The sequence below is a fragment of the Gorilla gorilla genome, chromosome 1, assembly GCF_029281585.2.
Source record: "Gorilla gorilla gorilla isolate KB3781 chromosome 1, NHGRI_mGorGor1-v2.1_pri, whole genome shotgun sequence".
Taxonomy (NCBI): Eukaryota; Metazoa; Chordata; class Mammalia; order Primates; family Hominidae; genus Gorilla; species Gorilla gorilla.
Genome location: NC_073224.2, coordinates 30249842 through 30263027, shown reverse-complemented (window position 1 = coordinate 30263027; position 13186 = coordinate 30249842). Strand labels below are relative to the sequence as shown.

Below are 13186 nucleotides of genomic sequence, written 5' to 3'. Positions count from 1 at the left end.
TTCCTAAAGAGAAATACCTCTCTTACGAAGTTATCTTGGGGATTCAATGAGGTAATATTTGTAAAGTGCTCAGCTCAGTGCCTGGCACATAATAAGCACTTGATAAATGGCAATTCTGACTTTTATTATTTCCACTGGGCAAAAGATATCAATTAAGGAAACAGTTTGTGGCAGGCCAAAAACACGTACAACCTACAGCACAAATCCAGTTGGTTCACTTTCATGTATGGCTCCAGTGGCAGGACCTTGTTTAGGAGAAGACAGTGCTTCTGTTTCAAGGACCTTTCTGGCAGCTTGTACCTCCCAAATTTCCTTGTTCTATCCAGCCTATTGCCAAGTTATGGACTGAGATTTTCTATGAGACAACTTGCTGGAGAGTCCCTATTTTTCAGGGACTTTAACAACATGCATTTGACACATAAATATTTGATGGCTTAGCAAATAACTGATCCGTAAATGGGAGGGCAATTTCTGGCCTTGTTCTTTAAATCAAGAGTTCTGCAAATTTTGCAAGTCCATGAGGAAGAGCCTGAAAAAAAGAAAATTGGGGTGAAAGTGACCATAGAAGATACAGGAAAAGAGAGAGAGGAAAAAAAAAATTTAAAAAGAGGGTCTGAAGATCAAGCAGCCCCAAGCAACTCTCCTCTGGATAAAAAAAAAAAAAAAAAAAAAAATCCAAATTAAAAAACGGTGCCTTGTAGGCAGATGGTGAAAGAGTTAATTGTCATAGCTGTGGGAAATTCAGTGCTGGAGAGAGGAAAGGGGAGCAAGCATGGTTTAGTACCCTAATAACTTCTAACTCTAGTCTAAGATCATAATGTATGTGCGCACAGTCCAGTAATTATAAGGTAATAAGTGAAGTGGTGGTGTAAGTGCTCTAAATTAAAAGGAATTCACAGGGCTGCTGTAAGTCAGTGCCGACCCGCTTTCTTTCAAACGATGACTTGAGGAAAGTGCTTAGCCCAGAGTGCTAAGGAGACAAGGAGAGCGATCTATTAATTACAACGTTCATTAACAGTGACGGGTACAAGGCAGCAGATGCAGAAGAGAGAGGACACCATAGTTCAGGCTGGCGAGGGGGATATTTTTTTCTTTCGCTAGTTCTTGAGGAAAGGACAACACAAGTGGGTGGGCGAAAGTACGAAGATATTTTCGTGGCTTTCTCCTTCCTATTTGCTTTCTTCACATCCTGATACTGCTTGACTTCAGAAAGCTGTGCAAGATTTCTCAAAGTGAAATATCTTTGGTAAGAGGCAAATCTTGCCTCAACGCTTTGCTCCTGAGACCGCCTTCTTGGAACAGTTAAGTGAAACTTCCTGCCAGAAAAGTTCCATATTTTTCTTCATTTTGAAGTAACAGAACAATGGAGGACCTAGAGGAGGGCATGAAATTTGTGCAATGATCAAATATCATTAGGTTTATAGTGAAAGAGATAATTGCATCCCTTTGGTTATCCTGTGACGAGTCCCCCAAATTCTAGTGAATGACCATTACCCAGAGGGATTCCCATAAATCAATTTTCCACTGGGAGGCAATTATCTAAGTCCCTTTCTTGACTGTCACCTCTTCTTTCTGTAGTGGGCTCTCAGAAGCTTCTTAGACATTTTGCTAAACGAGGTTTTGCACAATAGCTAAATGAAAAGAAAATAGGACCAATTATATCTTTTCATCTAATTACCTTTCCAGAAATTCGGTCACTTGTGAGACCAACAAAGAAAAAGGGATGAAGTGTTTCTTCTAGATAAGAGAAACAGTGTGTCAGATTAGATGCTTCATCCTTTTTCCTTTTAGGAGGTATAATGTTAAATGGCAAAAAGAAGTGGGGGAAGGACCATCACAAATATATATTTAGGACAAAATATGCTACATTTCTACTTTACTGAATGTAAATATAACATCAGATTTTATAGTATCAGATAATATAAATCTAATATCAGATTTGTGGACTTACAGGTATACTGAAGGCTCAAATGGCTTTTACTGATTCATCTCTTAAATAATGGCAAATCACACACAAGAAACACATGCACGTTTTTATTAATCAATGTTGGTGATCAGTCACTAAGTTTTGCAGGCTCTAGGAATAATCTTTAAATATTGGTTGGAATTTTATACTTGATGTCTTTCTATATTGCCAAATGGCTATGAAATAGAGCAATTTAAATAAAGAAACAAAGTGATTGAGGATATATTCCCTATGTGTTTTAGTCAGATCAATAAAAGACACAGTTATGCTTATGGAAGCGTGCTGACAAACAGTAATTACAGAGCTGAGGATCATCTGTTCAGTCTTGAAAATAAAAGTTTTATTCTGCTCATAATAAAATGATTGCAGCATCAGAATGAGGAAGGAAAGGTAGAATGAGGATAAATACAATTTTAGAAATGGTATAGACTTTGCAAATCACCACCTCTTCCATTGATAAATTTAGAATCTAGAGTTGATTTAGATATTGACACTGGTTCTCCAAGAGAAAGGTAAAATAAAAGCAATCAGACCCTTTGGAGCTTTTGTTTATGGCCTGTCTGGGCCCTTTGTTGTAACCCTGTCATGCCCTTATGCTGATTACCTTCTTGTAGAACAAGAAGTATTGACTAGAGAATGAATGATGTGTAGTCCCTAGCCCTTAGGAAACACTCTCGAAGAGCAATGTCTTTAACATATGAATTCTGTTTTTTTCCTCCTTTTACCTTTCCCTTTCCCTTTCTCTATTTTTCACCATCTCTTTTGTTTCTACCTCTTTTGGTCTCTGTGTTTGACACTCTCTCCTCTTTCTGTCTCTGTTTGTATCTCCTCAATCTCAGGCTTCTCTGCAGAATGTCAAACAAAGATCGACACATTGATTCCAGCTGTTCGTCCTTCATCAAGACGGAACCTTCCAGCCCGGCCTCCCTGACGGACAGCGTCAACCACCACAGCCCTGGTGGCTCGTCAGACGCCAGTGGGAGCTACAGTTCAACCATGAATGGCCATCAGAACGGACTTGACTCGCCACCTCTCTACCCTTCTGCTCCTATCCTGGGAGGTAGTGGGCCTGTCAGGAAACTGTATGATGACTGCTCCAGCACCATTGTTGAAGATCCCCAGACCAAGTGTGAATACATGCTCAACTCAATGCCCAAGAGACTGTGTTTAGTGTGTGGTGACATCGCTTCTGGGTACCACTATGGGGTAGCATCATGTGAAGCCTGCAAGGCATTCTTCAAGAGGACAATTCAAGGTTAGTGTCGGACCTGGGAATACTCTCCCCACTTCCAACCTCACATGATGGGTTTTTGTTTTTCCTTATTCTTATTCTCATAAGTCAAGTACCATAGTTTTAATTCTCTCTTGAGTAGAAAATGGAAATAAATTACAATTGATAGTGGAAGATTTATAGAATAAAATCCCCCCCCAGATATACTCCATATCTATTAATTTTCCTCTTACTGTTAAGCTTTAATGGTGCAAGGATAATAAACTTTGGGTAGAGTTTACAAGAGCATAGTTATTATTAGAGCAATGTGGGTCTATATAGCAACTGTACAAATGCACATTGGACTAACAGTGTTTTTGACCCCTTTGGATCTTCTTACAGATGCATGGAAATAATAAATACTTTCGACCAGTGATTTCCAAACTTGAGTGTGCATTAAAATCATCTGGAAATCTTGTTAAAATGCAGATTCCTGGGTCCTACCTCCAGAATTTCTGATTCATTAGATCTGGGGTGGGGGCCTGCCTGAGACTGTATATTTTTAACAAATTTTCAGGTAATGCTGATGATGCTGCCGGTCCAGGGACCAATTTTAAGAATCACTGCTCTAGACAAATTTAATTACCTACTCATCTTTGTTTTTTCCTTATGGTTGGATATACTTTTTCTAACTTTTAAATGAATTTATATTAAAAAAAAACCTTCCAAATTATACCAATAAAATGTCATTGAATGATAAAATATACCTCCAACATATATAAGTGATATATACCCCAAACTTCATAGATTTCAGATTTATAAATAACATTATTTCCCCCATACAGTGTAGAAAAATAGGACTGAAATTTGTTTATGCCCTTTTAAACTGATAATCTACAGATCTAGAATTCAGTTCATGAAAAAGCTATAGATATATATTCTGGCAAAAAAATTAGATTTCACATTTTTAGGTCTCTTGTAATTCACTTTTGAAGAAAATAGGGGAAGAAAAAAATATCTTTTGAGGATCCACAGCACACCAATGGTTCTGCTCAGTGGTTTACAAAATGTGTCTTCCTAACAACCAGTTATGGACACAAAGTCTATCTTCCCACACGTCAGTGGTTCTCAAGCTTGCCAGCTCATTGGAACCAGTGGAAGACTTAAAAAAACATGCTGATGTCAGGGCTCATGTCCCCAAATTCTGAATTAATTGGTCTTGGGTACAGCCAGGGAAAGGGGGGTTTTTGAAAGCTTCCTAGGTGATGCTTAATGTAAAGGCAAAGTTAAGAAACACTGCACTGTACTGTGTTGTATTATTTGCCAACAGTTCTCAAAGTGCAGTGGCTGTACCAGCAGTACCAGCATCATCTGGGAAAATGGAAGAAATGCAAGTTCCCAGGCCCCATCCTGTATTAACTCAAACAGAATCTCTGAGGGTGGGCCTAGCAATCTGCATTTTGCCAACCCTCTGGGTAATCCTGATGCTAATTCAACTTTAGCCCCCTGCTCTAGACCATGCTACTGCTGATTCACCACTGACCATAGACCATCATCATCTAATGGCCCCTTGCTGGACAGACCTGAAACTAATTTATCTGGAGCCTTCATAATTTTGTGACGTACTAGTTTTCAAAGTACAAAAGAAGTAATGTTTGTTAAGTGCTAATCCTTTTAAATATTTTCACAAAACATGATTCTGAAACCCTTTATGTGTACATAGAGCAGTCTCCCACCTTCTCCCCCCTTTTTTTTTTTTTCTTTTTGAGGCAGATTTTTACTCTTGTGGGCCAGGCTAGAGTGCAATGGCATGATCTCGGCTCACTGCAACCTACATCTCCTGGGTTCAAGTGATTCTCTTGCCTCAGCTTCCCAAGTAGCTGGGATTACAGGCATGCACCAACACGCCCCTCTGATTTTGTATTTTTAGTAGAGACAAGGTTTCACCACATTGGCCAGGCTGGTCTCGAGCTCCCGACCTCACGTGATCCACCCGCCTCAGCCTCCCAAAGTGCTGGGATTACAGGCATGAGCCACCGTGCCCGGCCCACCTTCCCTTTTAAGAGCATCTGGAAATTCAACTCTTCTCCATCAGTTGCACTGAATATTTTAGTGACAATCCTTACTTGTACTGGCTCTCCCTTGCTTTTTTGTTGTCTGTTACATAACTTCCTTGATCTGTGGCTGATGAGAACACAATCAAAATGTTTACTTAGTCAGGTGCAGTGGCTCATGCCTGTAATCCCACCACTTTGGGAGGCTGAGGCTGGAGGATCCCTTAAGGCCAAAAGTTCAAGAGATTCATCTGGGCAACAAAGTGAGAACCCTATCTCTATAAAAACTTTACAAATTAGTTGAGCATGGTGGCATGTGCCTGTAGTCGTGGCTACTGGAAAGGTTGAGGCAGAAGGATTGCTTGAGCCCAGGAATTGGAGGTTGCAGTGAGCCATGACTGCACTCCAGCCTGGGGTGACAGAGCTAGACACAGTCTCAAAAAGAAAAAAAAAAGAAAAAAAACCTTTACCCAAAGCACAATTTCTCAAGACATCATACTCTTACATAGTAGATGAGATACTTAATCCTAATCTTTTCATAGCCTTTCATAGTTTTAAATGAAGAGCACAAAACCAAGTTAGTATGCAGCACATATGAATGTCCTAAGCATCTTCATAGCTGTATCTTTATAATTTCTGGCTCATCATTGCTATATTTATTGATATTTTCTTACAAAAATCTTTCATTTACTGGATTTTTATTTTCTTTATCCTCATCTATAAATTGAAGGCATTAACCTCAGAATACTTAAGTTTAAAATGAAATATAAAATCACATGGAAAGCGAGAAAGCTAAAAACAATGGTGGTCTGTGCACAAGGCTTTTCATCACTTCTGGGCGTTTGAGAAATCTCTTCAGTCTATTTGGTAACACTACAAAACTTGAGAATGAAAGCACACCTCAAATCTTTGGGTGTTTACCAGCCATTGTTCCACAGTGTTATAATCCTTATGGTTACAAAGTATATAAAATTCAAACTGTTATTAATTTGATTTTGTTAACTCAGTTTACACAGCTCTGAATTTTAACTACACAAAGATAAGCAAATGTTTTGGGATAAATTCATGAGCACTGAGTGTGCTGATGTAAGCAAGAGGTTCTCAGTGTGAAAACCACTCCCATTTATTCAACAAATATTTACTGAGAACCTGTGATTCAGACAGCAGGCTGGTGGGAGTGTCCTCTTATCCACATTTTATTAAAGCTTTGTTCCCAAAGGTTGTGGATTGAGATGAATTCCTCTAACAAATGTCTCCTGCCTTGAGGAAGTAACAATTTTTAGGGTTGAGGGGATTAAACCCTCGAGTCTTCGGTATGTTTTGTAAAGATAGAATAACAGTGTGAAAAAATTTCCTGATACATGTCTCAAAACATTTTATAGTTTAGACATTAATAGCTCTGCAATAGTTATTTACTGAGTGATAATTAGAATAGAGCAATTGGAATTCTATGCATGATTATTCTTTAGGATGCTGAAATGCTACCAAAAGCTTAACAGAGCAAAGCGCAGGGTGATTCTTGGCATTGATGTATGTGCTCAGTTTTACTCCATATTGGAGAGAGCAAGTTTCAAGGATTTTGAGCAGGAGACAGAGATGTCACTGTCCAGATTAGCACTCTGGACTTGCCCACCTGGCTGTGCTTGTAGCTGGCAGCTGCGCAGCACTTGGTGAGGCTACCCTGCTAGCTACATCATCAGACATCACACTGTGGTGCTCACTTAGCCCCAAAAAGGCAGTGAGGCAAATAAAGGGATTAAATTGTGAAAGTATAATGTAATAATTAGAGCGGTAATTGTAAGGAAGATTGGAATGGCCCCTCCTTTCTGTGGCCAAATACGGTAGTGATAGCAGTTGAACTCCAAAGATGTTGAGTGTGGCCCAGACTCTTATTCCAATGCTGAAGCTGCCTTAGAGTTCATTCTCATGCCTTCAGACAGCATTGCAGCCAAACCACCCTTAACAGATCGTAGTCTCTCCCTCCCCTCCATTAAAGCTCTCCAAGGAAAAGGAAGAGATTATGTAACTCCCCTTGACAACAAGCCTTGCTAGACTAGAGCCCCAATGGACAGGCCGTTACATAAATGTGACTCCTGCCTCACCAGGGCCTGGTTCTACTCTCATTGACTTAAGGGACATGTGCATCCATAGGCATTTTCATGTACGCCATCATCTGTTAAGATCTTTCCTTTTTAATATATCTTCTTATTATTTTTGAGACAGGGTCTCACTGTGTTGCCCAGGCTGTTGTACAGTGATGTGATCTTGGCTCACTGCAGCCTCCACCTCCTGGGCTCAAGTGATCCCTCCCCCTCAGCCTCCCAAGTAGCTGGAAAACAGGCATGCACTACCATGCCTACCTAATTTTTCACTCTTTTGTAGAGACGGGATCTCCCTATGTTGCCCAGGCTGGTCTCAAACTCCTGGCCTCAAATGATCCTCCTGCCTCAGCCTCCCAAAGTGCTGGGATTACAGGCATGAGCCATCTTACTTCTTATTTTAACAATTTATTTTTAGGATTGGTTATCGAGTGTGTAATAAATATATATGTTTAAAAAGTTGGGAAAAATACTTCTTAAACTTGGAAACAAAAGAACATATATCCAGACCATATCTTGAGAAAAGTAATACAAATTGTTCTTTTCAGAGCTGAATGTGCTATTTCTGTTGTGAAAGACAATTAATCATGGATTTCAATGAAAGGTAAATAGAAAGGAATATTTTACTTGTTGACTATTTTCAAGTTATCATTGAAAAACTATTGAATTACATCAGCATTTAGTTGGGTAGAAGCCAAAGTTTTGCTGTTTTGTTTTTGTTTTTGGCTGACCAAAATACTTTTTACAATACTTTGACAGCTCTACCCTGTCATCCAATAGGGTTACAGTGGCAGCAGTGATTTCATGTCATTTTCTAGGCATAGTAATTTTGAGGATGTGATATTGTTATTCTTCTGATTTTTTTTTCCAATTCCAATTTTGGCCTTAATTCATAAATGATTGGAGCCTGCCTTCTTTCCTTCCTTCCTTCCTTCCTTCCTTCCTTCCTTCCTTCCTTCCTTCCTTCTTTCTTTTCTTTTCTTTTCTTTTTTTTGGGAACTTCTCATTAAGTTTCCCCTAGACTCTTGTTAAGGAGGCAAGAGAAGGAAAACATCCTTATACCCAAGTAGGTCAATACATATTTCATTATTTAATAGACAAAACACTAGCCTCCTGAAGTTTTTATGTCCATATAATAAAGAAAATAATTTTATAAACAGTTTTCTTTGTGTAGTTAATATAGCCATTCTAACTGCTCATTATAGTGCTAGAAATAAAGTATTCTTCTTTCCCCCACATTTAAAAGGTGGGAAATTGTATATTTAAAAATATGAGATTTTAAAAAGATGTTCATTATAGCATCGGTTTTGGATTTATATAAAGCCAGGCCCAAGTCTCAGCCACTTACCAGCTGTGAGACCTTAACCCCTCTTTTCCTCTGTTTCCCAAGTGATGAGGGTTACATGAGAGAATGAATATCGAAGTACTTGACCCATAGTAAATCTACAATAAATTATTAACTTTGGTTGATATTGGGAATATGACTGGGATACCCAGACGCTGGATGGTTCATGTAATCTAGCACAGAGTTATCCTTGATGCTAAACTAGAAGGACAGGTATGTCACCTTCCAGAGCTCACAGCTGTCTCCACCCTTTAGCTATGATCGTAAACCCTCTCTCCCTGTAGCCATTTCTCACTGATGGTGCCTTTATATGATTGGAGGTATTTAGGTGAACTGTCTGGAAATTTGTTTAGTTATATTTAGCTGATGGTGCTCAATTAACTTTATTTCCCTGTGAATATGGATGGGAAACTGCATACATCAAAAAACAAGCCTAAATTTTGGAACTTGCATAAAACATAAAATTCTCAGTTAAGCTTCACATGTGAAATTTAGGCACTGAAGTAGTAGCATATCTTCCCTGTGTGAGGTGTGGGAGTGACCATTATGGAACTAAGTCCACTCTGAACACTGCAGGACCTAGGAAAAGAGTACAGCAAGCACCCAAATACTGCATAGTATATGTAAATATGTTAATGTTATAAATCAAGATACCAAATCACTAAGTGAAATTTGTTCTAGTCTCTTATTTGACCAACTATACCTTCATAATAGCCTGGGAGACTGACTTTTTATTGGTCAGTCTTTGACTCCAAGGAACAATTTTCTGTCAGTGAGAGGCAGTGCAAGGAGAGCTGGTTCATAGCCTGCAGCCCATCCCCTTTCTTTCTCACTCCTCTGTCTCCCAATCTTGTACATAGTGTGGACACCCTTGCCCACGTGTCTAAGGCCCAGTGACCCCTTCCAAACAGCTGTTCCTTGACCACGCACAGGTCTAATGTGCACCCCAGAAGGGCAGTTTAGTCCAGTCTAGCTTCCAGAGAACAGACCCAAGAGAGAGTCCCGCTCAGGCCCTGGCACTTCCATGGGCTTGTGGTGATCTAGCCAGGGAGTTTGAGGGTCTCAGGTACTCAGGATCAAGGTGTACACAGGGGACGGCTCCAGCTGGGCTTTTTTCCCTTCACACTTTGAGTGGGATCCTTGTGCTACGTATACCTTCTAAAGCCCACAGCCTTCAGGCAAGGGCTTTTCTTGTCTGAGGCTAAAGTGGCATTAATGTGAGCCTAAATCTCACCTTAAACATGGGGCATTAAGATTAGTCATTTTCCTGCAAGCCATATGCTAAAGGCATGCAGACATAGCCCTTGGATCTGATGCAACCAACTGCTTTACTACACTGAATTGTATGACTCCTTCCTGAAGCAGGCAGTGTAGTCCTGGAGGATCTTTCCTGGTGTTACATTTCTTTTGCCATCATGTGCTGTTTCAGTCTTAGAATGTTTTCAGCCATAGAGAAAATAAGAACTTACAAATTGAGTGTACATGATATGAACCTTCCAAAGGAAACTAATAAAATGTATTTAACCCAAATAGTGTCTAGAGAAAATAACTACCTCAGTTTATAGTAATTGGTAGCTTTAAAACTCTAATATGTTATAAAATTGAAATCCAAAATAATATGGAAATGTCTAAATTGACTTGATGAATCGCAGTGATTATCAGTTTGAATGCAGTGTTAAATTAAATATAGAATTAATATTTTCCAAAGAAATGTTGTCTATAATTCATTGCTTTAACTTTTTTTTTTTCTTTTTTTTTGAGACAGAGTCTCTTTCTGTTACCCAGGCTAAAGTGCAGTGGTGCCATCTTGGCTCAATGCAATGTCCACCTCCTGGGTTCAAGTGATTCTCCTGCCTCAGCTTCCCAAGTAGCTAGGATTACAGGCACACACCAGCAAGCCTGGCTAATTTTTGTATTTTTAGTAGAGACAGAGTTTCGCTATGTTGGCCAGGCTGGTCTCAAACTTCTGACCTCAAGTGATCTGCCCACCTTGGCCTCCCCAAGTGCTGGGATCACAGGCATGAGCCACCGCGCCCAGCCTACTTTAACTCTTAACTTGCTTTCGTTGTAAGTTTGACTTTTCCACTTCTTGCATTTGATGCCAGTTATGTCTGAGTTTTTGAAATGCATTAAAGTTGCCAAATTATAAATAACAAATATCATTCTACTCTTGCTATTTTAATTGTTAGGTTCAGTGTTTATTTTAATAGTGAAAGTATTGCAATCTTTCTTTTTTGGTGAAGAAGTACTGTATGAATGGGCGTCCTAAAACGGCATAATTTAGTTTTTCTTCTCCTGGTTTTGACTTATTGGAACCACTTCTTGGGACAAATGAGTAGTGATTCCTTTTCCACGGTTTGTTCTGACTTGGGAAGTCACCTAAATTATACTTTTGAGGTTGTCAAAGAGCTACTGGTCAGCAGGCATTTTCAAGAGACAGATAATAAATTAGATAGTTTAAATATCTTAGGTTATCACATATCTCAGGATCTGTGGGCCACATGCCTTCTCTGTTCCATACTCTTTGTTTTGTTTTTTTTTTTTAAGCTGTTTAAAAATATAAAAAACCACTCTGAGCTTGAGGGCATTCAAAAACAAGCCCAGACCTGGATTTGACCTGCTGGTCATAGTTTGGGTAACTTCTCAATCAAGACACCCTATTTTTCTTCCTTGTAGGCAACATTGATGAAAAAGATTTTTATGCCAAAGGATTTCCTAGGCAGTTTTGTGTACATGTCATTTATAAAATTGAAACCCAATCTCTATCATAATGGCTTTTTTTAGTCTATTATTTCCCTTTTCAGAATATTTTTACTTCTTCAGAATTTTCTAGTCTCTTTTCTCTGTTTGGATATTTCAAGCCTGTTTGAACTACACATCTGTGAGCACTATAATATATATGCATGGATATATGTGTGTGTGTGAGTGTGTGTGTGTGTTGGCTAGCTAATTAGAAAACAGAATCAATGTAAATTAAGACAAAGTAACAGAGTGGCTGATGAAAAAAGATCTTTGGGTTGTGCAAAATCGGAGTGATTAGTTTCAGAGATTGTATTTCATGGTTGATCTTTGATCAAGGAAAGAAAAATAGAATAAAATGTAATGATCCTCACTAGATTTTTGTCCTTCAAATATTAGAAACTCCATTTTGCAGAAAACAGAATCTCTGGTGTGATTTACATGTTTATTAAACACATAGCATTACGTTACTCTATTTTGAAAGTCATTTAAAATAGGCATATCATTTTAGCTTTGATTTGTAGGGTATATTTTCCTGTTGGGTGACACTACGTAAGAGCCTATCCCATGTAAGGGGTATATGCCAATGGCATTCAGGATGGACACAAATTTGCAACAAAACTTTTAATGCCCAACTATAGCTCATGTCAAATTAGGCAAACAAAATTAACTTCCCTAGCAATGTATTTGCAAAAGGGTAACCTTCTTTCCTACTGTCTCTGTTACTTCACAGTGATCTGGAAGAAGTGATAATATGGGTTTCATATTCCTCTGCTGATATTAAATATTTATTTATTTATTTATTTATTTATTTTTTGAGATGGAGTCTCATTCTGTCACCCAGGCTGGAGTGCAATGGTGTGATCTTGGCTCACTGCAACCTCCGCCTCCTGAGTTCAAGCGATTCTTCTGCCTCAGCCTCCTGAGTGGCTGGGATTACAGGTGCCAGCCACTACAGCTGGCTAATTTTTGTATTTTTTAGTAGAGACGGGGTTTCACCATGTTAGTCAGGCTGGTGTCAAACTCCTGACCTCAGTTGATCCACCTGCCTTGGCCTTACAAAGTGCTAGGATTAGCGTGAGCCACCGCGCCCAGCCTTATTTATTTTAAGTAATACATTTTGTAGTAGCAATATCACTAATTCATGATAGTTACATTTAATAAAGGGATAAGCTTTTTCATAATTTTTCAACTTCGTTCTATCTTTTTTTTTTTTTGAGATGGAGTCTCGCTCTGTCGCCCAGGCTGGAGGGCAATGGGGTGATCTTGGCTCACTGCAAACTCCGCCTCCCGGATTCAAGCGATTCTCGTGCTTCAGCCTCCTGAGTAGCTGGGATTACAGGCATGCACCACCATGCCTGGCTAATTTTTGTACTTTTAGTAGAGACAGGGTTTCACCATGTTTGCCAAGCTGGTCTCACACTGCTGACCTCAGGTGATCCACCCGCCTTGGTCTCCCGATGTGCTGGGATTACAGGCATGAGCCACTGCACCCGGCCTAAACTTAGTTCTATCTTTATATTTTAACAGAACTTATAAAGTTACATAAGCCCATATTTCATGGATTCTACTGTGTGATATGGCCTATGTTAGAATCCAAAAAAATACGGATGTAATTCTGGAATAAATTCTCTTTACACACGCATACTTAATCAAAGCATGTACTCTTATTTATTTTTCCGTTAATAAAACCCTCTGCACTCAGAAAATACAATCAATTCCCTATAGATCTCCTGAGCTAGTGTCCTCGGACGGAGTAGCGTGGATGGAAAG

At 39.2% G+C, this 13186-nt stretch overlaps 1 protein-coding gene across 10 annotated transcripts in view; it reads left to right on the top strand.

Annotated features, from left to right (window-relative positions):
• ESRRG (estrogen related receptor gamma) overlaps positions 1-13186 on the top strand; it is a 591615-nt gene that overhangs the window by 409159 nt on the left and 169270 nt on the right. For all 10 annotated transcript variants that reach the window (XM_063708073.1, XM_019030557.4, XM_055379671.2 and 7 more), the window contains one exon: positions 2806-3221. In XM_063708073.1, coding sequence (XP_063564143.1) covers positions 2819-3221 — 403 coding nt within the window. In that variant the 5' untranslated portion in view covers positions 2806-2818. The remainder of the gene's footprint in view (positions 1-2805; positions 3222-13186) is intronic.